We start from the raw sequence: 24,375 nt of genomic DNA on the forward strand, positions 1-24,375 counted from the left end.
AGCTCATTTTGAATTTGATGGCAGCAACACATCTCAAAAGTTGGAACAGGGGCAACAAAAGCCTGGAAAAGTAGTTGCTGGAAATCTAAAACAAATGGAGGAGCATTTGCGAATAAATAGAATCACTGTCAACGGTTCAGTAACATGACTGTGTAAAAAGAAGCATATCAGAGAGTCAAGCCTCTTAAATATAAAGGTGGATTCAGCAATCTGTGACAAACCACATCTAAAAATTGAAGAGAATGTTCCTCAACGTGAAATTGTGAAGACTTTGAAGATCACACTATCTACAGTATAAAATATCATCAAAAGATTCAGAGAAACAGGAGAAATTATGTGTGCAAGGGTTAAGATTGAAGGTCAAAACTTGAGCAGGATCCTCGAGCCCTCATTAAAAACAGTTTGGATTCACTGCTGGACTTCACTGCATGGACTCAGGAACACTTGCAGAAATCACTGTAAACAGTGATTTTTGCAGTGATTTCTGTGTCTGTATAGCTGTATCATGCAAAGAAGAATCCATATGTGGACATGATCCAGAAATGCTGCCGCCTTCTTTGGGTCAAAGCTTATTTAAAATGGTCTTAATCAAAATCAAAGTATGCTGTGTCCTACATACTAAAGAGGAGCTGGACCATCCAGCTTGTTATCAGCGGATTGTTCAAAAGCTGCATGGGGTTGCATTAGTGCCTATGGCATGGCCATCTTACACGTCTGGAAAGGCACCATAAATGCTGAAAAGTGCTTAGAGGTTTTAGAGAAACATATAGTACTCTCATCCGTCCAACGGTAAACATTAACCTGTTTCAACGTTTTTGAGATGTGTTGCTGCCATCAAATTCAAAATGAGCTAATTTTTTTCATGAAATGGTAAAATTTCTCAGTTTAAACATCTGAAATTATGTTTATGTTCTATTGTGATTAAAATATGGGTTGATAAAATTTGTACACCATTGCCTTCTGTTTTCATTTACGTTTTAGACATCATCCCAACTTTTTGAATTGGGGTTGTATTTTCCATGTAAATTCGGGTTTCTAAGTAGATTTCTTATGTCTGTATGTGTATTAAAAAAATATAGCTTGAAAGTGAGAATCAAAGGAACGCTCTTTATCCAGCCACCGATGTTCCACCACTGAACTGGTAGGTTTGTGTAACATTCAAACACAGCTTTGCCTTCCTTCCCACTGCACCATTAGCCCTGTGGCATCCACATGCAAACAAAATTAGAAGGTAGTGTCCTTAATTAATACAGTTATAAAAGTAAGTAATGCTTTAAGTCAGCGGTTATAGACTAATAGACCTGTGGCTTTGTATTAAACAAGGCATGTAAACACTGTTTCATTTCTTACTGAATATAACCTATTTTCATATGTGTGTGTAAATCCAGTAAATGTCCTGTATGCAAGCCAGACAGCAGATTGGATACACTGGCTCTCAAAGCTCTCTTGCCTGCTGAAGTGAAGCCCACTGTTGTGTTATGACTGTGGGCAGGGTTGGAATGTAATAGACAATTAGATAGACGGAGGATGGCTCATTGTCACAGCTTCAAGGCTGAATTCTTTCCACTGAATGACAATAATATATTCTTTGGCTCTCACTTAAGGAGGATATTTTTATATTATATTTTATATTATAATGAAATCTTCAAATAAACACAGGTGCTTGGCTGACATTCAGTTACTACTTCACAACTTAAACTTATAAAATTTGCATTTCTGAACAACATGAAATTTTGTGATGGAAACATTTTGTTTCTGAATTTAAAATCATATTTGTATTGAGGCACAGTCTGGGTAAGGGTACAAAAACATTTCTACAGCAGTAAAGGTCCCAATAAGCATAGTGTCCTTAATCATCCGTAAATGGAAGAAGTTTGGAACCACCAGGACTCTTCCTAGAGCCCGCCGGCCAAGCTGATGGGTTGAGAGAGAAGGGCCTTAGTCACCAATTAGGCCTGTATGGTAGAGTGGCCAGACGGAAACCACTCCTCAGTAAAAGGCACATGATAGCCCGCCTGGAGTTTGCCAAAAGGCACCTAAAGGACTCTCAGACAATGACAAACAAAATTTTCTGGTCTGATGAAACAAAGATTGAACTCTTTGGCCTCAATGCCAAGTGTCATGTCTGGAGGAAACCAGGCACCGCTCACCACCTTGCCAATACCATCCCTATAGTGAACCATGGTGGTGGCAGAATCATGTTGTGAATATGTTTTTCAGCAGCACCATAAGCACACAGCCCAAATAACAAAGGAATGGCTATGGGACAACTCTGTGAATGTCCTTGAGTGGCCCAGCCAGAACCCAGACTTGAACCCAATTCAACATCTCTGGAGAAATCTGAAAATGGCTGTGCAATGACGCTCCTCATTCAACCTGATGGAAGATTGAGGAGGTACTGCAAATAAGACTGGGAGAAAGTGCCCTAAAATAGGTGTGCCAAGCTTGTAGTATAATACTCAAAAACACCTGAGGCTGTAATTGGTGCTAAAGGTGCTTCAACAAAGTATTAGCAAAGGTGGTGAATACTTGTGCACTACAAGTGATTTTGTTTGTTTAGTTTTTTATTTTTAACAAACAAAATATTTCAAACTAGCTTTTTTCATGTTGTCATTATGGGGTACTGTTTGTAGAATTTCGAGGAAAATTATGAATTTTATCCATTTTGGAATAAGAGTGTGTACCCAAGCAACATTATAATTGTAGGAGCATCTAGTAAGTTTCCTGTGACGGTCTGACAAGGTCATAATGCATAACCTTGTCTGGATCAAGTTCTACTGCTCACTAGAAATAAAGTTTAATTTTTTAAATTAAACTTTCTTGGTTGATTTAAAATTATTTGTGAAATGTTGATACACAATCTGAGTATCTATTTTAGTATGTTTGTGAAACATAAACATAACACTTTCAAAGGGGTAAAAATCAATATGCTTACAGAAAATTGCATGTTTAAATGGAGTTTGGTACTGAAGTACTGAATTTAATTACACTTGTACATAAGGCCTGAGTCATCCAAGACACCATGAGGCCATGGTTTCCTTTGTGTCGTGTTTCTGCATCCTGGATTCTGGAAACATTTTTCTATAGGGTTGCGCATATGAAAGACATTTCAGGTATTTATAATGCAGTAATAAAAGGTGCTGTTTTAGAATAGACACGGGGAGTGCTATAGTCAAATGAGTAAATTAGAAAACCAAACACATTTTTAGCATTTAGCCACGAGATGGCAGCATCGCACTTCTGGTATGCATGTTTAAAGCTTAAGTGAAAAGGTAGGGACCTACTTGGTCTGTAGTGGGTTTTCTTTATTCTGTTACATGTCATCAGTTACATTTGCACTTCATTAATCCCATCATTTGGGCTCAGCTGTGGCTGAGTTGGTAGACCAGTTCAGAAGTTAAGAAATTTATTGTAGCAGCTGTCCACAACAATCAATCTATAGGAATCAATAAAGTATATCAACAAAAAAAGATATATGGGAAAGAAATTAACAATTTCCCTGCTAATAACACTTTATTTTTGGGGGATTTTGGTAAGCCTCACCCTCACTGTCTTTATACTTCTGTCCAGATGCTGCAGGATTGTGCCAAAGCTCGTAGGGAAGTGGAGCTGCACTGGAGGGCATCCCCTTGTGCCAACATTGTGCGGATCATTGATGTTTATGAAAACCTCTATCAGGGCAGGAAGTGTCTGCTCATTGTCATGGAGTGGTGAGTGTACTGTCTGAGTGACACACACAAACATATAGAGTACATATTTCTGTGTAGTGGTGAATACAATTATCACAAATTAATGCGCTTTATTGTGTATTAAACGCTTTATATATCTATATACATACATATATACACACACACACACACACACACACACACACACACACACACACACACACACACACACACACACACACACACACACATATATATATATATATATATATACATACATACATACATACATACATACATACATACATACATATATATACACACATATATATATATATACACACACACACACACACACACACACACATATATATATATATATATATATATATATATATATATATATATATATATTCCCATTGAGCAAATGTAGTTGTGTTAAAACCTAGTGTTAACTAGTAAAAAAATAAAATAAAGTGAAAGTTTGTATACATAACTGTAATCTACGCTGTAACGTTTTCTCAGAATAGATGTTTAATGCTACTTAATTTGCTCGGTAAAAGTAAGAACAACTCCAATTCCAAAAAAAGTTGGGAAGATGTGAAAACTTGAATAAATGATTTGCAAATGTCATCAACCCATATTTTATTAACAATGGAACATAAACAATGTATCATAAGTTGAAACTGACAGTTTTATCAGTGGGGCGGCAGTGCTGCAGTTGGTAGAGTGGCCACATCCTGAGCATAAGGTCAGAGGTTTGCACCCCGCAGAAATTATACCATTTCATGGTAATGTCAGCAACACATCTGTGGAACAATTTCAGAAAAATGTTCCTCAACATAAAATTGCAAAGACTTTGAAGATCCCTCCATCTACAGTATGTAATATCATCAAAAGATTCAAAAAATAAGGAGAAATATAAAGATCTCATAAAAGACAAGGCCAAACGTCAGAACTGGATGTCTGTGATCTTCGGGTCCTCAGGTGGCACCGCATTAAAAACAGGTGTGGTTCTCTACTGGACATCACTGCATGGGCTCAGGAACACTTCCAATTACTGTCTGTGATCATAGTTCTCCATGCCATCCAAATGTAACATAAAGCTGCATTATGCAAAGAAGAAGCCATATGTGAACGCGATCAAGAAATGCTGTCGTGTTTTCTGCGCCAAAGCTCATTTAAAATAGTCTGAAGAAAAATGGAAAAATATTCTGTGGTCAGATGAATCAAAATGTGAAAATCTTTTTCATTCTCTTTCAATGCTGAAAAGTACATAGGTTTTAGAGGAGCATATACTCCGATCCAGACAACGTCCTTTTCGGGGAAGGCCTTGTGTATTTCAGCAAGACAATGCTAAACCTAATGCTGCATCTTCAAAAAAGCATGGCTTCACAGGAGAAGGAGACCTGCCTGCAGTCCAGACCTTTCACCAATAGAAAACATTTGGTGCATCATAAAACAAAAAATCCGGCAGCAAAATCGCAAGACTGTTGAGCAGCTAGAATCCTTGCACCAGACATGAAAGGGACAACATTCCTCTCCTAAACTCCAGCAAGTGGTCTCCTCGCTTCCCAGACGTTTACAGTTGCTCCACAATGGTAAACATCACCCTGTTTCAACTTTTTTGAAAGGTGTTGCTGCCATTAAATTCAAAATGAGCTCATATTTTCTATGAAATTTTGAAATTTCTCAGTTTAAACATCTGACACATAGGTTGTTGAGATTTGTAAATCATTGCATTCTATTTTTATTTACATTTTACACATCTTCCTTTTTCGTTTTGTTTTTTTGGAATTGAGATTTTAAATAAAACATTTTAAAACACCAACTACTTGTATTCATTCACCTTTCACTCTCCTCCATGTCTGTCTTTGTTTCTAAACTGCTGCACCTGTGTCTTGTGGAAGAAAGCTTTTTTGCAACACAACAAAATAAACAATAGCATTATATAAAATGCCAGACTCTTTCGAATGAAATCGCGTTATCTCATAGCCTTACCTCTAAAGGCTTAAGGTGTAAACTACAACTGGGATTTGTTTAATAGAAATCTGAATAAAACATCAGCTTATAATATGCTGATTTTCAGGTTTATGTTTTTATTTAGAAGCCTGCCTAAAAATGTCAACATGCTGTAAAGAATGAAATACTTGTTTTCCTCATGGATGCATTCCTGGAGCACCTTATTCCTCCTTCCCCTTGTGAAGTGCTCGTATTTAGCTCCTGTCACTAGAAACCCCCAAAATGGTATTTCCAGTTTCTGTATTGCCCCAGAACATTCAGTGTCTTACTTTTAATACAGTAGTTCAATATACAGAGTTAATCCAGTGTTTTTTGTAGTGACCTAAATTACTGTAAAACCGATTCAAGTCATTACATACTGTAATCTACCAACAAATCAGTCACAAATTCAAAACCCTGTAACACAAACAAAATATTACTTAAGAGTTTTCAGAGGACTGGGACACAGGTCATATACTTCTTAGGTTTGGACACAACTTAATGTGGTCTTGTAGCTATAAAGTTTTGTTATGAATGACTAAGATTTCCAATTTATGATAATCGCCAAGATTTAAAAATTCTGCATCTTTAGCAGTGTTGTTTTAAAAGAAGTTTAAACAACACGTAGTAGTTCAACATCATGGCAATAAAGTTAGCTCAGCAGCAGTACACCAAAATCATCTAAAACAACTCTTAACAGATCATCTGCCACTTCACTGCCATATTCACATTATTCATCAGAGGTTTGATAATCCCTCACCACTTGTGTGTGGTATTTTTATATATTTCAATACAGCACTGTTAAGTTATAGTTTAGCTTCTGGATCATTTCAGAATCATTTGATTTATCTGTGCTTTGGTAGCATATATAGCTACACGCCAGTGGGGGGCAGCTGGGACTGCTGTAGCTGGCTGAACCCAGAGCTGGGGTTTTGTTTATAGACTATCAAGGTAGATGTATCTCACACTCCCCAGGAAACAAACTGGAAAAGATAAAGGTCACCAGACAGCATACCCAGCAGGCTGAGCTGTGAGAATTTCTCATATATGTTCAGCTTGGGTTTTGGAAATTGCACCTCACTCAGCATGGATAAACAAAATCAAAAAAGTGCATCCAGTTAATTGGGTATCAGTAGAACACTGTAAGTATAAACTGGTCTTTAGTCCCTTGACAGTCCTTGGATGCAGCTTAAAATGCACACCTAAGGATAGATCACAGCCACATTTTAGAGGATTCTTATTAAGTTTGCTTGTGGTTTTCTTTTTCCAGTATGACTCTTACATGTTTAAACAAATGTCTCTACAGCAAAAATAAAATTCTTTAAATCAGTGTTTCAGTGTACTGCACAGGTCACATGCTCCTGCAGTTGCTGCAGCTTTTTTACTTCCATCTTTTGCCTGGATTAGTTTATATGATGTAAATTAACATTGTTTCCAAAATATTAAAACACTTACTGGAACACCAAGCATTTGATTAAAAATTTTCCTTCAAATAGAGTGTTTGGTATATAGGGGGCGGCTGTAGCTCCATCCCCAGCTGTGCAGTGCCGGTCCAAGCCTGGTAGAAATTGGGGAGGGTTGCGTCAGGAAGGGCATCCGGCGTAAAAACTGTGCCAAATTAACATGTGGACAATGATCCGCTGTGGTGACCCTGACCTCACGGGATAAGCCGAAAGGAGTTTTTATGCACTGCTATTTCAGTCTGCAGCTTTCAGACTTTTAGAAAGGTTGATTGCCCTTTTGAAGGCCTTGGTTGCCCTAAGGGATGTTGAAGAGATGAGAATGTTGTCTTTTCCACTGTTATAAACACATTTGAGACAGGTCAATTATTGTAAATCTGTTGTGTCTGACCTTAGTAGAAAATGACCTGTTTCTTCTAAATGAGCTTAGTATATTTCCTCACCTTTGCATTTCCATTTCTTTCAGCACATTTTACCACTAAACCGCCATCTTGTCACAGGTGCACACTTTAGGTCTGTGGTTACCGTTTGCAGTGTGGCGGTAATGAACCTGTCGTCCTACACACTCACATGCAAATATACATGACTAATTTCCCTGTGAAAATAAAAAGAAAAGTAGTTCTGATGAAACTAAAACATTTCCTAGAATATCACACTATATCACAGTGAGATCTAGCTATTCAGTCTGCTTTCCTTCTGACACTGCAATTGAACCACCCTCATGACCTATATTCTGCTGTTTATTCTATGTGCTGCTCTGTCAAGTCACTTTGAAAATTTAGGATATTTAGTTAGGTTAAGAAGTCTGTACCTCAGTTGCTAAAGGCAGTCGTCCACGGACCCAATGCCTATATGTTGTATCTCTGGCCACTACACTGAACCCCCAACGGCATTTTCCCATCCCTGGCTGTGCAGTGCCGGTCCAAGCCCGGAAGAAATTGGGGAGGGTTGCGTCAGGAAGGGCATCCTGTGTAAAAACATGCGGACAATGATCCGCTGTGGCGAACCTGAACTCGGAGGGAGTCGAAAGGACAAAAAAGAAAGTTAGGTTAAGAAGTGAGCTGCTTATCTGCCCTCTCGCCAGTGATTTTCACTTTAATCAGGTTGGAATACAGGAGCACATCTAGACCACAAGTTAAAAAATGGGTCCAGTAGGATAAGCTGACTAAACAATCCTGCAGTTAACCCTACCCATATGGTGTTTGTTCTACTCAATTATGTGTGAAATTGTCAGAGATATTATCTCAACTCTCTTACAAGCCTTACTGTTTTGTTGAAATCTCACCCATTTAAACTCTGATAGGTTTCCACTGACCAATTTCTTACACACCACTATATTATTTTTATTGCAAGCAACTCTTTTAGGGGATGCTGCCAACAGCCACTGTAACTTCTTGGTGTTCTAACTTTATTATTGTCTTTTCTAACATCATAATCTGAATGGTTGGAGGAACTTATTGGCTTTACTTAGTCAGAATGTCACTAAAGTGAAAAAAAGGAGTCTCAGCCTTGGGGCTTTGTGCAAAAGTCCTATATGCCTAGATAATATATGACAGTTAACATAAGATATAAAATGTCATTATGGGTAAGACTAACACTGAAGAATCAAAAACCTAGCAGATGCGAACGATGTGCTGAAAGTGACAGTTAACATTTTGAGAATCAAGGAAAAAAAACAGCTGATGGGTGTTGGGGTTTTTCTCTCAACAGTTTGATATTTTCAGTGAATGCATCTTCTCATACCTGCTGGCGAGGTGTTTCTGCACTGTACGAGATGTGAAAGAATAAAAATAGATTGAAAACATGTAAGGGTGTCAGTGTTCTGCTGTGATGGTGTAAGATGTGTACTCCCATTCTCATCAAAATCATTAAGTATCAGGACTGCTAAGAATTCACACCTCACCTCCAGACATTTTCAGAAACCCGGGGTGGGGTCAAGACCTCAATTTTATTCTGACCACATAAAAATTTGTCAGACCATTGTGATAAATGTTTGCAGAATTCAACAACCTGACAGTTATTTCGATATCAGCATACGATGCTAAGGTGCTCCCCGTTTGAGTATGCAAAATGTGAATGATTGATTTTGAGAAAGTGTGCTGTGGTTTGGCAGAGCTCTTTCTGCAGGTTATGCTCTCCCGTTAACGCATGCTAAAAGAATCGGTCTGTGCTGTCATGCAACTTTTGACACACGCACACACAGTTGACATTGCTGATTGGACCTGAAACCCAAACAGTCATATTGAGCACAATGATTAAATGAAACTTATCAAGTAAGTGGGGTAGAATTTTCTCATATGCAGTTGAATTCAAATTCACAACTATTACCTTTGGTACCAGGCCAGCTTAGCTTATCCCTTTTTCTGTAACTCTTTGAGGTTTCTGTGCTACCTTGGAAAATAGCTATACCGTTGCTACAAATGTGCAAACCACCTGTGATAAGGGAGTACAGACTAATAATCTAGTATTATAAAAATGAGTCATGCTGTTGTCAGTAGTATTCTATTAAGTATAGCAATTACACACTGTTGTGAAAGGTTACCTACACTTATCATGGACACATTGGACTAGCAATATTGGACTTAATAATTACAATTATATTACAATTATTATATAATTACATGACAGTTGTTTGAACATGCACAAGAACTTGCAGCAGTGACCAGAGCATATGTTCAGAGGAGCACTGCACAAAGTGGAGGAAATAATAAAGGAAAAGTGTTCCAAAAGAAAAGTGATGCTAAACACACATCAAAGCAGGTTGTGGGATGTGTAAACTAGGCTAACGCCAAGCTAAGCCAAAAGACCAGCAAATTTAATTGAACTTTACCAATTTTGTCAAATAAAGTGAACAATCATCCAACCTAAGTTCTACCTTCTAGCTTGTTGATGGCTACCAATAGCATCACAAAAGGTGAAATCGAGAGACATTTAACCACTCGTTGGTTTGTTGTATGTGTACTTTTGTTGTATGTGTACTTTTGACCCTGTATTTTGTAGCCTGTGTTGAAACCCTAAATGAATTAAAACCTGTTCACCAAATACTTGGGGTACTACTTGTTAAAGATGCAGGTTGTACAATCGTTCTGCCCAAGCAAAGAAAGTTGATAGTTGATGGAAAAATCCATTCGCAATGTATCACAATAATCATTTTACCATAGGAAATTTTTCAATGCATATTACAGAGGATGTGATGTGCTTCACTTTTGCTGAAACTGTAAAATGGTGAACTCTTGTTTGACGGTTTAGTAATTCAGACTGAGTATGTAAATTGTAAAGCCATAAAAAGTTAAGGTTTTAATAGTAATGGCATTTCTTGTATCTCCAACAAGATGGCAGAACATTTAAGACCTCTTTGCAGTTGCAGTTATTAAGTTTCTCTCATCTGACTGCAGCTGATGCTCATTTATTGTTACTGTTGGGATTTTTCAGTTAGAGGTGACACTTGAGCTAGTTGTGAAACGTTTTCAAAGCGTAAAGATTGCTGATCTGGGTTTTCATTTATAACAAATGTGTGTTCACACAAAAAAGGGTGTTTTAAACATCCATACACTGTAAAAATTTACATTTATAAAGGTAAACTCGCAGGGAGAAACTCTGATCGCAAACATTATTAACATAGAGGTGAGTGACACGTGGTGAAGTAATGAACATTAGCCAAATGTAATAATTTTTTTCTCAAGGGAAAGGGGTCTAGCTTTATGTGTAATGTGTATTTATGTGTAATGAAGTGTCTCGGTCATCAAGGTGTATTGATCTAAAAGTTGAGTCATGTCGTGGACTTTTTAGCTGCAAACATTTCGCTACTCATCTAGGCAGCTTAAAATTTTTGACCAACTGATTTCAATTTGTTTTTATACTGTTTTTATTTTGTACAAATACCTCTTTAGCAACAATATGACCGTTGTCATACACCACCCACACAGAGCACATGGGTGTAATTTCAGCTTTGCCAGACATTCCGTGCCTTCTCCCATCACTAGCCCACAGTTTTATACATCCAGTTATATTTTTTTTGACATGTACATTTACCGTTTTTTGGGTGAATTTAAACATTTTGTTATTTTTATTTTATTTTATTTATGTATTTATTTTTGGGTATAAATCCTATTAAGAGTAACTGTTTTTCTGCATAAACAAGGCCCCTGTACTGTCACATGATTATAGTGGTGTGCCAAAAGAGTAAAACTGTCATTCAGTAGGTTTCACACAGTGATCACCTACATTGGTCGACCAGGAGACCACAGACCTACCTCTACCAAAAAAAACAGTCAAAGGAAGAGGGGGAAAAAGCATCCTCTTTTCTTCAGAACAGTTGTCATGACGGGCTGTTTTATACAGCTGGGCTAGTTCTTGCAACAAGAAATGCTAGAATTTTGCCTCAATAATTGATTAAACAGTGGTTACGTGTATTATATTTTACAGTATTTCTATTTTTCACCACTAAGTTTAGTTCACTGCTATGCTGAATCAATCCTACTGAGGCAATAAATGTTCACAATCATTTTATGATGAAATTACATGGAAAAGAGCATGTCTAATGGAAAATGTGCTTATTACTCATTTCTTGCGCTAGGTTGCGCTGTGCATTGGAAATATGATGAGTCAGAAATTCATTAGAGTTATTACTAATCAGATCCTAACTCTTTTTTTTTTCCCCCTTTAGTATGGATGGTGGTGAGCTTTTTAGTCGAATCCAGGACAGGGGAGACCAAGCCTTCACAGAAAGAGGTAACAAGCAATGTTCACTTAAGCAATAGCCTGTTACAGTATTTTATTATGTGATTACATAATATTCAGATGTTCAGGTATATACAGACACTCACAACTAGCATATACTGACACTTGCTAAGTCAAAAGATCCTTTTAAGTGAAATTTTGTGCATGGTCGGTAACCTCTCCTCACTAATGTGCTGGAATCCTGATGTTCTCTGGACTTTGAGAATACGGATGTTCGAGTGCATTGCTCCGGAGATCACCCAGAGTTTAACATGTGAGCCCACTGTAACAAAGTCTGAATTAAGTGCACGAGCCGGTTTGTGCGGATCATGCTGCTTTGTCTCAAATTATCGGTAGGAATTAAAGGAAGCGATTGGGCATGTTGATGACGTTTCTATCAGGCGACAGCCACAGCATCTTTTTTCAAGCAAGGCTACGATGTGGTGTAAAGAAAACTTGTTCCTTCAGCACACTTTTTCTACAATGTTGTGCCCCCATACATATGCACCCCTCACTGACATCAAGGGGAAATTAATGTTTTTTTTAGACTCAGACAGTCTCTGGCTGTGTTTGATGTGTGAAAAAATAACTCCAACACTAGGTCACATGTTATACCTCTTAAAAGATTTTCTTTTGTTTATACCTCAGAGGCATCTGACATAATGAAGAGCATAGGAGAGGCCATTCAGTTCCTGCATGCAATAAACATTGCACACAGAGATGTCAAGGTTTGTGTCATTACTTTTTATTGCTATACTAATTAATCAAAGATTACCTTACTTTGCTCTTTGATAAGAAATAATTCAACCAGAGATGGGGGTTTAAAAAATAACATCCATAGTTAATGTAACCAATACCATACTTTTTCTTTTGACTTGATTCCTGATTCCTGCCGCAGCCAGAGAATTTACTATATTCCTCGAAGAGGCCAAATGCCCTCCTCAAACTCACAGACTTTGGCTTTGCCAAGGAAACCACCTCACACAACTCTTTAGCAACTCCCTGCTACACACCCTACTACGTTGGTATGGAACAATTTCTGTTTGTACTCCAATATTCTTTGCTTATTATTAGAAAGAAAGAAACTTTAACACCTGTCTCCATAACCTTTCTGCCATCCCGGGTTTTTTGTCTGCAGCTCCAGAAGTTCTGGGCCCAGAGAAGTATGACAAGTCATGTGACATGTGGTCGTTGGGTGTCATTATGTATATCCTGTAAGAGAATCTTTGCTACCTCCTTTATTCCTCGTAACGTGGTTCTTGATTGAATGCAGTAACTAATATTTCACATTTCAACAGATTGTGCGGCTACCCTCCTTTTTATTCCAACCATGGTCTTGCTATCTCTCCTGGGATGAAGAAAAGGATCAGGATGGGTCAATATGAGTTTCCTAACCCTGAGTGGTCGGATGTTTCAGAAGAAGGTAAGAGTAAGAATGTAAATTGTACCCACTGTAGAAGGTCTCTTATCTACAGTTATTGCTGTAGTAATGATATCCCAATTCATCTTGTTTTTATGTTTATTCTCTATTGCCGTATATATGATCTACATGATTCTGTATATCAGATGTATTACATTTAAATGTAAAACTGTTGAGACCTGGCCTTCTGTCTAAACTTGGTTGGAAAACCACAATTTGTGATGGATAGTTTTGTTATGAAGAAACTGACAACTAAAGTTTTACATTAGCATATTAGATTCAGTCACTGGGGATTGGTTTTACTTTAATAGACTTTCATAGAAATCATAAATAATATTTCAGCACAATGTATTGATGTGCAAGCTTCTACAGACACACTGTCTCACCAGTCAAGCTGGCCTCAGCTTTTTGATCCAGAAATTGAAACTGATGCAGGTGATTTACCTATTTTTTTGCTGTCAGTCAAATTCACTACAACTGAAAGTGATCTCTTGGTTTCTGAGTAATATTGGTTTTAAAGAGAAAAGACAAGGTAACATAGTGATTGTTTGCTCACATCTACAAAATGGTAAGTTATCGGGCTGCCAGCATCAGAACCCCCCACACTTTCTTCTTATAAACAAATGTTGCGGTTTGTTATGCTTTTTAATGGTGCACATAATAATTGCATTTGCAGCTAAACAGCTAATTAGAACTCTCCTAAAGACTGAGCCGACCCAAAGGATGACCATAACGGAGTTCATGAATCATCCATGGATCAATGTAAGAACATGCACTTGATTTTTCAACATCACTTTAATGCCATCAGTTCAATTGTTGGGTAATCTCTAAATGGTGAAGTAAGATTTGGCTGTCAATGTGTGTTTCCTACTAAAGCAATCGATGGAAGTTCCCCAGACTCCACTTCACACCAGCCGTGTGCTAAAGGAGGAGAAGGATGCTTGGGAGGATGTCAAGGTAAGACAGCTGGTTCTTTTCTGCATTCTTTTTTGTAGGAAAAACCTGATGTAATGTAGGAGAGTTGTTGTAATCTTGTTTTCTTAATATTGCAGGAGGAAATGACCAGTGCCTTGGCAACAATGAGGGTTGACTATGAGCAAATTAAGATCAAGACCATTGAAGCCTCTACCAATCCACTGCTCACAAAACGGAGGAAGAAAGCCAGTAATACCATGGCTGATCCACAGTCTGCAGCCCACTGAAACATGCAAAACGCATGTACACATAAAAAGGTTGTAAAAAGGAAGCAATAATTTGTCGACATGTGAGTCGCAGTGCATGGATTTTCTGTGTTTTATTTTTCATGGCAAATCTAATGTTTTGTAGGAGTGTTTGTTTTTATTACTCTTATCGTTTTAACAAACCCACATCTGCTCTTGCAGAGAGAATGTTGATCTATGTTTTTATGTCACTGAAGAGATTATGAATTTTAGAAAAGGAGAGGAGAGGGAATCTGTAAGCTTGGTCTCCCTCTTTTCCCAAATATCAGGTTGTGTACTCAGAGAGGCTCGAAAGTTGGAATAGGACATATAGCCCTAGCATTAGAAGTACTTCTTTCTCCCCCACAGCCCTATTCTGGCTCTAGCCCTAAACCTGTGAATGTTAAATGGCTAAACCCAAAAAATAAAAGGAAGGGATGTTTTTTTTTTTTTTTTTTTTACAAACATGCAAAGTTAGCAGATGTATTTTGAACTGACAAGTAGAATGTAAGAACCCTGTTTCTGACTGCAGGAATTAGTTGAAATTAGTTGATTGTTTCTGGGTCTTGAACTGGGAGTGTCTGCCAGGTTCAGTCTGTCTTTGTTAATGTAAAAAAAAGGCCTATGCACTCACACCAGGCAAATGTGCCAAACAGACATAGCACCTCATGGCCCCTCTCTCCTGTTTTAAACTACACTTGTTGTTTTAGGGCAGAGAAGGATGAAAGTCTAAGAACCGCAACTGGCTACTCTATTCTTCTGCATGTAGCTCATAGGAGAGTAGGAGCCAACTGATACTGTATTTTTTTCATGGATTTTATGAATATTTTAGCATAGGCCTTACTGAGTGCTGCTAAAGCAGCAAATGACTTTAAACCCCTACCTACCATTTGGTTCAGGCTTTTGCCAATGTTATGCTTCAGAATTTATAACAATACCAGATTATATTTCAGGTTAATGCTATGCAGATGTGTCTGTCAGCTTGGAAGTACTGCTGCAACCTTTTTTTTTTTATTGTTGGTGTTGATTTCTGTTTGCAAATGTTGGAGCGATATTAAGTGACTAGAGGGAGCATTTATACATATGTGAGTAGTAGCATATTCTAAGGAATATATAGTTGAGACAGTTGCACCAGTTCAGCTATGTGGGAGTAATCTGATGCAGTCCCAGTGTCCTCAAACTCCTCCAAGAGGAAAGTACACAAGAGCTACACCTCTTCCCTGTGCAGAATATGACATACCACCAGCAAGCTGTCATCACATTCAGAGAGGGTGTGATGGTTGGTTCACTTGGGATCTTGGGAAAATATTGTGTTCATTGTTTCATTTTAGTCCACCTTGTAAAATTACATTCACAATACCTGTCACATCACACATACAAATCTCTCACTATAAAGAATGTTCATTGAATAATTTGTGACAATGTTTTTTATTGTTACTTTTTCGGCCCTTTCAACACTGTAGTGGAAACACAGATTTTTTTTTTTTTCTTGTCATTGAGTCTCTTCAGCTCCACCTGCCATACTTTTGTCTGCTTCAGCTTTGGATTAAAAAAATCACAGAAAACACACACTGCACACTCATCTCTTGTCAGTTTCTAAATGTAAAAGTAGTGTATTTTGAAACGGTGAGTAAGACAAATAGACAAAAGGTACCTTTACACATTTAGAGATAAATGTGTTTAAAACAGTACATTGCATTATGTAAAGACTGATGATAACATCAGCTTTTTTCTGATTAGCAGTTTCACTATTTTCAGAAACTCATTTTAGAAAGGGTTTGATTTTAGGCATTTAGAAAAAAAAAATCTCACGCCAGAATATGACAGCAAGCGATTGTATTAGATTAAAATAATAATCATTACAGATTATACTCCTAGCTATTTTTGAAGCTTTACAGAATATATACATAGAATTTAAATTTAAGTCATGCCAACAGCCTGTGTACTTGTTACATGTGCCCTACCTGCTTCTTGTTGTTCAGGTTAATGAATTACAAGCTAAATTTATTGGTATTTACTGTATATAGCCTAAATCACAAATTTGCCTTGGGTTTAAGGACAAGGTTGTCCTGAAACCCAGGAACCTGTTGATAAGGTAACAAGCGATATAATGTAATAAAGCTAGAACAAAGCCTTGATTCTCATGCTTGAAAGATGCAGTAGTTTCCAAAAATTAGAAAATTCCAAAACATTAACTGAGACACAAACTGACTCACCAGCTAAGAACTCATAAATGGCACAGTCCTTGGAAATTTAGTAGTTACATTTTTATTAAAAAATTTAAAGTTGAGGCATATAGATGAGCTTTATGTTTAAATATAAAAGCTTCTAGAGTCATACTGCTGTCACAATGGTATTCCAGAAGAACAGGGCTTTTTTTTTTTTTTTAATCTAAGCACAGAGCATAGGATGGAGTATGAGGTTTAAAGAAATCAGGCAGCTATGACAGCATCGTTGTTGGGGATTTTATGTCATTATCTTAAACTCTGGTATGGATTACAAGCATATAAAGAGAAACTACAATGGGTGTAATATGGTGTACTGCTACCTCCCAGTTAGAAGGTCCCCAGTTCGATCTAACTGCCAGCTGCTACCTTATGCTGTGTAGTTAGGCTCCAGCCCCCTGTGACACTTGGACACGATAAGTGGATAGATAGCTGTCTGGATAAAAAAAAAAAGAGTGTGAATTAGCTTGTCTGCGTCTGCCATATTGGGCCAAGAATAGAGCCCTGAGGAACCCCAATGTTTCAAATCTGATCAATTTTAATGAGAATTTTTCATATAAAACTGTTCTGTCAGATAATTAAATGTATCTAAGCAAATGCCAATCAATAATTTTTATCGTCAAATACTGCCCTTAGATCAGGTATAATAAGCACAGAGGAGTAGTCTGAATCCATATCAAGGCGATCTTTTACCAATTTAGCAATTGCAGTTTTGGTAGAGTGATGGGCCCTAAAGCCAAATCGTTCAAAAATATGAATTTATCCCCACAGCATGGGTTTCTAAGGAAATATATTTTCCCCTATTTAACCTCTGCCTCTATTTTAGTGATTTTTCTAACTAAATCATGTTTTCAGCTATGACTCACATTGTCTGGTTGACTTGGGATCTGTTGCTTTGACACAGCGTGCACAGACGCAACTCGTGACAAATTTCTATCATCCATGTCGAATGAGTGACTCCTGGAATATACCAATTTGCGTAGCAAAATGCTGTGGTGGCATTGAGTCAACACATTTGCCAAGTCTGGGGTGTTTAGAGCAGTTTCCCGCTAGTGCACAAGATTATTGTTTTTCAGGTGTGAGGTAGTCGTAGGTTCTCATCTTTCAGCTTTGAGTATGATGAAACCAACAGTCATCTCTCTCGGCAGTAAAACTTTGTCAGGTAAGTGAGAGAGGGGGTAAATGGGGCTTCTGGGGAGTCCCGCGTCATCTGGGGAGTCTTGTGGAGGTCCTTTCGCCTTACTCTGCTTCCGACAAACGTCAAGACGCCCACCCAGAATGCACTTCACAGATCAGGAAGGAGGGCCCTGTAGTATTTTGAGAGATAGGAAACCTACTGGTGTAAATCTTAAGAGGTACATGCTGTATGTAGCCTATGAAGTAATGATGTGTTCCTCTCAACTGTTTAACATCTGATGTGTTCCACCATCAAAGGAAGTCTGACAACACTGTCTTCATTTATTTACAAACAAGTGATTAAAAACATTTTTCTGGGTTGGAAATGTATTTGTGTGCTGTGCCCATTATGTAATCATATTCGCCTTTTGAAGCCATGGGGAAATGTGTACTATGGAGAATTCTCAGCTGAAGTGGTGACACAGGTCATTGCTCTTTGAAGTGGCATGGCATCCTTACTTCTCACACACAAACACTTCCTCCCAAGCAACTTTGATCCGACAGACCCTCGAGACAAAGGCAACAATAGTGAGATGCCACACGTTGTCTCAGCAAGAAACTTACATCTCAGTAGGAAGCTTTAAAAGATTTTCAGACATCATCAAATGGAAAACCTTCTCAGTTTTACATGTGTAAGAGCACTTTTTAATCTTCACATGTGCTGGAAATCCGGTTGCTCTTACTGTCACATACAGCTCTTGGTACATGTTGTGGTTGCTGTGGCTGCTTTGATTTTTTTTTTCTTTTTTTCTCTTCTTTGCTGATTATTTAAAAACGTCCTCCTTTTGTAGGAACCCATTCTTCAATGTTTTCTAAGAAAAGTTGCAGCAGGAAATATAGACATTAAGTACGTGTGTGTGTGTGTGTATGCACAGTGTATGTGTACATTCACACATACAGTGAAAACATGCTGAACTGTTTGACAGAAACTTTGATCGAATGAGGTCTAGAGCTGAGATTAATCTCATGCCAACTTTTGTTATGAGAGCTTGTTTTGAAAATGCCACAAAAATATGATTACTATCTTTAGGAAGCACCCATTGTGTTTTTTCTGTTGATATTGATGGTGTGATCTGTAAGCTCTAATCAGCACTTTAGTTGTACACTCTTGTCCTTTCCAGTGAAAGAGACAATTTGGAAGTGCATTATTTAGATATAAACTGGCCTGTTAAATTAAAAATAACCATGCAGTACTGACCAAATACCCGACTTGTATTATGCCCAGTTGATTCTTACTTGGCAGGCTGTGCGATTAAACTGATGATATATAATACTCTCTTTTTTTAATGTGTTAAAGCTCAATGGGGGCATTAGATAGTTACGCCAACTGACTCAGTCCACAATAAAAGAATGAGTCACTGCACTAAAGCAGATTCTGTATATCTTTATATCTTCAGCATATCTATTTTGGATCAATCTCATCTTATACCTGACTCATCATATGCGCAAATAAAAATTCTCTAGCCGCATGAATCTTTGTGATTTGAAATGATTCATAGCAGGGGTCTTTCACCTAATAATTATCTTGACTATTTCCAATAATACTTTATTGAACGATATGTGAACTCAACTGTTGGAATAAACAAGTGTCAAAATTGAAAACCGGGACACCACCTCTACTGTGAATGTACGTGCTATTGTACTTAGATGGGTGTTTATCATTAAAAAAAAGAAAATAGTTCAAAGTGACAGTTTTTCCACTATTTGGAACTGTATGCTTAATATTTAAAAAAATAATACTTTTTTATAATAAGTTAGGGGAGACTTGTAATAATTCCACACACATCCAAAGGGGAGAAGGTCCAAATAAAATATGAATGATGCTGCTTTGAGCAGCATGAAACTGGCACCTTGTTTCTGTGGTAATGGGTAGCTTAGATGGCAATTATCCACGACCACAGGGTCAGTGGATCGTCTGTCGGTCCCTCCTGGCTATTTGTCCTTGGGCAAGACACTGAATCCTAATTTGGGTCAGGTGAGCACCTTGCATGGCAGCCAATGTAATCACTTTGTGAATGTGTGTGAATGCCCGAATGAGAAGCAACATTGTAAAGCGATGACCAGGACGTTTACCATTTACATCTTAACTTTTGTTGGGAAATTGACAAGACATGGAAGATAGATGTCAAAGTAACCATTTTACACCAATAACTATTGTCATTCTACATTAAACACTGATTCAGACATTTGAAGGCTGAGTAACTATTTTTTTCTCACCCTGCCTCGAAACCGTTGCTCTCTGAACAGAAGCATCCAGTCATTGCATAACAACCAGCGGTGATCTTAACTAGTTAACAGGCAGGCCTTTCTAAATGTAAACACATGTTCCAAAGTCTGAACCAGTGCTCACTTTTAAAAACTTTTAAAAGACTAAGCACTGTCTAACATAATTAACCCCTAAAAAATTGCTATTATCTTAGGTCAAAATAAAATGTCCACACTCTATAAGACAAATGTTATGAATGATATCTTTGCATGTTGTATTGTCATTACTGGAATGATACTATTTAAATCATCCCACACTGACTAGGCAAGTGAGAGATGAATTACCCTAGAGTAGTTTCTATGCACTGACTCAAGTCAGGAATCGTTCAAGTCAGAAACATCAGACACTTCTGTACATACATCAAGTGTTATTAAGCAGCGTGCATTTGTTAGTAGTCTTTATTAAAACAATCTTTTACTACTCAGTGACAAATGTCTTGTGGTAATAGATAAATTAAATCCCTGAAAACTAAAGTTGTATAGATAATGATGCAGGTGGATGAAACAAACAAACAAAAAAAACATTTGACTGCCGTATTGTACCACATCAGTTCTGTTTTATGTGTTTCTGAGTGTGACTAGGTGAGACAGCTTTTTCGGTGCGTTTGTATATGAGTACATGTGCAAGTGTGCATATGCCATGAGGGTGAGGCTGGCTAGTTACAGTTACGGTAAGTAAAGATACAGCAGAGCTGCTGCTGGTAAGTGATGTATATGGGTCAAGTTTGAGGTTAGAGAAACAGCTTGTTGAGTTTACACTCTAGCAGTTCCCCACATATGACTGCTGTACTGCAGGATGTTACATATTCTGTCTTCTATCAGTTACCCATTCCTAATAAATGGCACATGAATGCAGCTGTGTTTTTGTGTTCTTGTGAAAGTTTTTTATTCATCATTAGCAATACAAAACTAGACATAATAAATACAACAAAAAACATATTTATACTTGATATTCAAATAAATATAATAGCTCGGTTTTGTTCTTCACTTTAAAAGACACAATATGGTCATGAAATTTGTCCTCAGGACAAAACTGTGAACTCTCAGAGTATAACAGTGAATAACATCATCAAAGATAATGGAAACAATCTTTTTTTTTCTCCCTGAGTTAAACAAAGGTCACACTTTGATGAGGTGATCATGTCTTCAAGAGTGGGCCACTTGGTTTCTCTGTCGTTTAGAGGCCAGATATGTCTCAATGTAGTTAAAAAGCACATCCAGTTCGCCCATGGCTTTATACAGACCTTTGCTCTCCATCTGTAGACACACGTATATTTTAGTAAATTTAAAACGATCTGTCAAAATGTAAGCATGCAAGCTGTACATGTTTAAAACACATTTTTCCATTGAGAGAAATTCATGACACTCACCTGAGTGTAAGTAGAGCTTAGGGTTTTGATGTCAAACTGTTTCTTGCAGGAGAAGAAGTTTCTCTGTAAAAGAACCATACAAAAATGAGGTCAACACGGGTGTTAGCAGCTTTCATGCCCCACTCTCACCCCCACAGACAGCATTTTTCTTCGGTCTTATTGTTGAACTGGCTAATGGACACAGGCAAGTGGCCTTCTATTAAATTTAGGTCTCGCCGTGCTAATAAGTAGTAAAGACATGAATGCAGTCAAAGTCAGAGCTCAGCATTGCACTTGGGGAACGAGCCTGCAGCGCTCTTCCGCTTTCATAACAACTGGGCGACTCAGAGTTGTGGACGCTGTTGCTGACTAACGCGGTATTGCGATCTGGTGGTGCGTGCAGTTACTGGAGTCTTCCCCTTTCTGTCACATTCAGCCATTTACCCCGCGACAAAAAGTGCGGGAATGCAATTTACTACTTTCTTGATGCAGACCAAGTCAGTTTTGGTTGTTACTGTGGGAGGAACGATCTAGCATTTTTTTCCCTTTTTTTTCACTAACACACGCATTACTGAACGGCACGATACCGCGGAAAACAGCAACCGACTTTAGCAGTGATAGTTCATCTGATCAGAGAAGCGATTACTTTATCGGGAACCTTCGTCACTGGTAGGCTATGTTACACTTTTAATGGGCGATTTGAATTCTGTCTCCCAGACAAATAACGAAATACTGCACTTCGCTGTAAAAGTGTACGAGGTCCCTCAGCAGTATTTACATTTCTAGTCCTCCGTAGGAGTAACACGTGCGTCAGCTACTCACACATTTGATGACATCACGTTTGAGCTCGTCGAAAATCTGCTGTATGGACTCCACGTGAGGCTTTAGGTCCTTGTTGTCCTCCGTTACTTCGGACATGGCTGTGGGCAGCACCGTGTTCAGGTAAAAGTCCAATAAGCTGTTCATAGCCTGGCAGGCAAACGGACTCTGATTCGGGAGAAAACCAGCAGCCTGGTTAATGTTGCACACGATGTTCACTTTATCGGTAACTGAGTTGTGTCTAGGCCTTTGTTTTCCATTTAAATCCCAGAAGATGCAACTTTAACCGCAGTAATTGAACTTTGTGTGGATTTTTATAGAGAAACTTACTTTAAATGAGTCATCGACGGTCTGGTCTAGCAGCGCTGTGTCCAAATCATTGTTTGCTTCCTGCAAACAGTCGAGAATGTGCTCAGTGTGTTGACAGAGAGAGAGAGAGAGAGAGAGAGCAGCTGCACAAACAGAGGCAAGAATGTGCAGCATCACCTGGAGACCTGCAGGACACACATGGCCACATGGGCCAACAACTGATGCTGCATTAACTCCCAAGGTATGTATAAAGCAAATGCTGTACTCACATAAAAGTCTCTGATCTGGGAATAATCCTGTCTGAGCTTCCTGAGTCTGACAGGGAAGCCCTCCACAAATTGGCAGCACTGGTTGTTGCACATGGGACTGCACCAGGCATTGCTGAAGAAGGACACAAGTACCAGGACCCACAGGAGGAGAAATCGAGGAGTCATGCTGGTGCACAGTCTGCTGAAGTTGTTTGGCTGGAGAGAAAAGAAGAGTGGACCCTCAGGTGAAGAGATGCTGCAGGCTCAGTGGAATCACTGGATGGAGATGTCTGACTTCTGAGAAGAAATGGTTTTGTTATGATCTTGCTGAGGAGCTCAGAAAAGATAAGTGCACATATTCGGGCATATCTTGTGTCTTTATAGCCAAAATTGGGACAGATTCTCCGAGGGAGGAGACTGACTGGAAGAGAAATGGTTAAACATGCTTCACACATGCAAGGGGATTTTTCTTTTCAGACTCATGCATTACATATGTTTTACTCCTCCCATGAGGTAGGGTGATTCGAAACCTATTCCTAATGACATAGCAATTATGGATTTTTTTTAATTGGTGTGTGATTATTATCTATTATTTCTGTTATTTCTATTTTTAGCAATATTTGTAAAGAAGCAGTATTAGTACTAAAATGACTACAGTCCCCTATACTGTACAAAAAGGACAAACTAGTATTGAAAAAGAACTTTAAATTGGTCCATATGTGCAAAAAGTTGTCATAAAAATGCCATTGAATATTTTAAATTACATTATAATTTTCCTGGCACTTTAATAATACCAGAGGAAATTGTGCCCCTCAGATGGAAATGATATTGTGCTGTGGTTTGAGTGTGATGACGCTGTGGATTCCCTCTGTATGTCAGATATACGTAATAAAACTTATGACAGGTGACAGCTACTCATCTTTGTTTTTGTGTATGTGGGCATGTGTGTGTAGATCACCAGAGTCATGGTATTGTTTCTAGAGATTCCATTATCTCCCTGAGTCAGCAAATGGTTAACGAGGATTTCATATGCTTGGGCATAAATTTTATATTTGTAAAACGAGAAACCATATAGAGAAGTGGTTGGTGACTCTTGTTTGTCTATGCAGTGTATATGGGTATTTTCCTTGTAGTACTTTTTGTTGAACGGAATGTCCATTTATCCATAACTACCAAAGCTCAGTCTGTCTGCTTCATACCTGACTCTACTCATTTTTTGTTGGGCAACACTGGTATTTTAAAGACTGCTGTAGGGAAAACCATACCAAATGATTATCTGCATGTGAGGACTTCACAATCTGTGCAAATACCTTTTCACAGTTCAAGATAAAGTTCATTTACTGGTTGAAGCTTGTGTCATAGTGAAGATAACACAATGTGCTGTTTAAAATATTAAAGAAAAACAAAGTATTGATATAATTAACACAGCATAGAAAAACCAGTGTACCTATATGTGATCATTCTTAAAAAGGCTAGATTGTATATAAAATGCCAAATACAAATTAGAGAAATACAAT

General features: G+C 38.1%; 2 protein-coding genes and 1 long non-coding RNA gene across 3 annotated transcripts in view; 2 read left to right on the forward strand and 1 right to left on the reverse strand.

Annotated features, from left to right (window-relative positions):
- The window catches only part of mapkapk2a (MAPK activated protein kinase 2a), a 31,628-nt gene extending 15,592 nt beyond the window's left edge, over positions 1-16,036 (forward strand). The window contains exons 2-10 of the mRNA XM_067503752.1: positions 3,571-3,710; positions 11,796-11,860; positions 12,497-12,576; positions 12,747-12,873; positions 12,987-13,062; positions 13,147-13,271; positions 13,945-14,030; positions 14,145-14,225; positions 14,321-16,036. Of these exons, the coding sequence (XP_067359853.1) occupies positions 3,571-3,710; positions 11,796-11,860; positions 12,497-12,576; positions 12,747-12,873; positions 12,987-13,062; positions 13,147-13,271; positions 13,945-14,030; positions 14,145-14,225; positions 14,321-14,470 (930 nt within the window). The 3' untranslated portion in view covers positions 14,471-16,036. The remainder of the gene's footprint in view (positions 1-3,570; positions 3,711-11,795; positions 11,861-12,496; positions 12,577-12,746; positions 12,874-12,986; positions 13,063-13,146; positions 13,272-13,944; positions 14,031-14,144; positions 14,226-14,320) is intronic.
- Positions 16,037-20,384: 4,348 nt separating this feature from the next.
- Positions 20,385-23,044, reverse strand: il10 (interleukin 10). The gene is made up of 5 exons (XM_067503759.1): positions 22,880-23,044; positions 22,632-22,691; positions 22,305-22,469; positions 21,504-21,566; positions 20,385-21,390 (listed from the first exon to the last, which is right to left on the reverse strand). Exons 1-5 carry the CDS (start codon positions 23,042-23,044, stop codon positions 21,280-21,282), a joined length of 564 nt encoding a protein of 187 aa, XP_067359860.1. The 3' UTR covers positions 20,385-21,279.
- On the forward strand, positions 21,618-23,764 carry LOC137127180 (uncharacterized). The gene is made up of 2 exons (XR_010914385.1): positions 21,618-22,424; positions 22,622-23,764. It is a non-coding gene; the product is annotated as an uncharacterized lncRNA (long non-coding RNA).
- Positions 23,765-24,375: the final 611 nt, after the last annotated feature.

Source organism: Channa argus, chromosome 5 (genome assembly GCF_033026475.1).
Source record: "Channa argus isolate prfri chromosome 5, Channa argus male v1.0, whole genome shotgun sequence".
Taxonomy (NCBI): domain Eukaryota; kingdom Metazoa; phylum Chordata; class Actinopteri; order Anabantiformes; family Channidae; genus Channa; species Channa argus.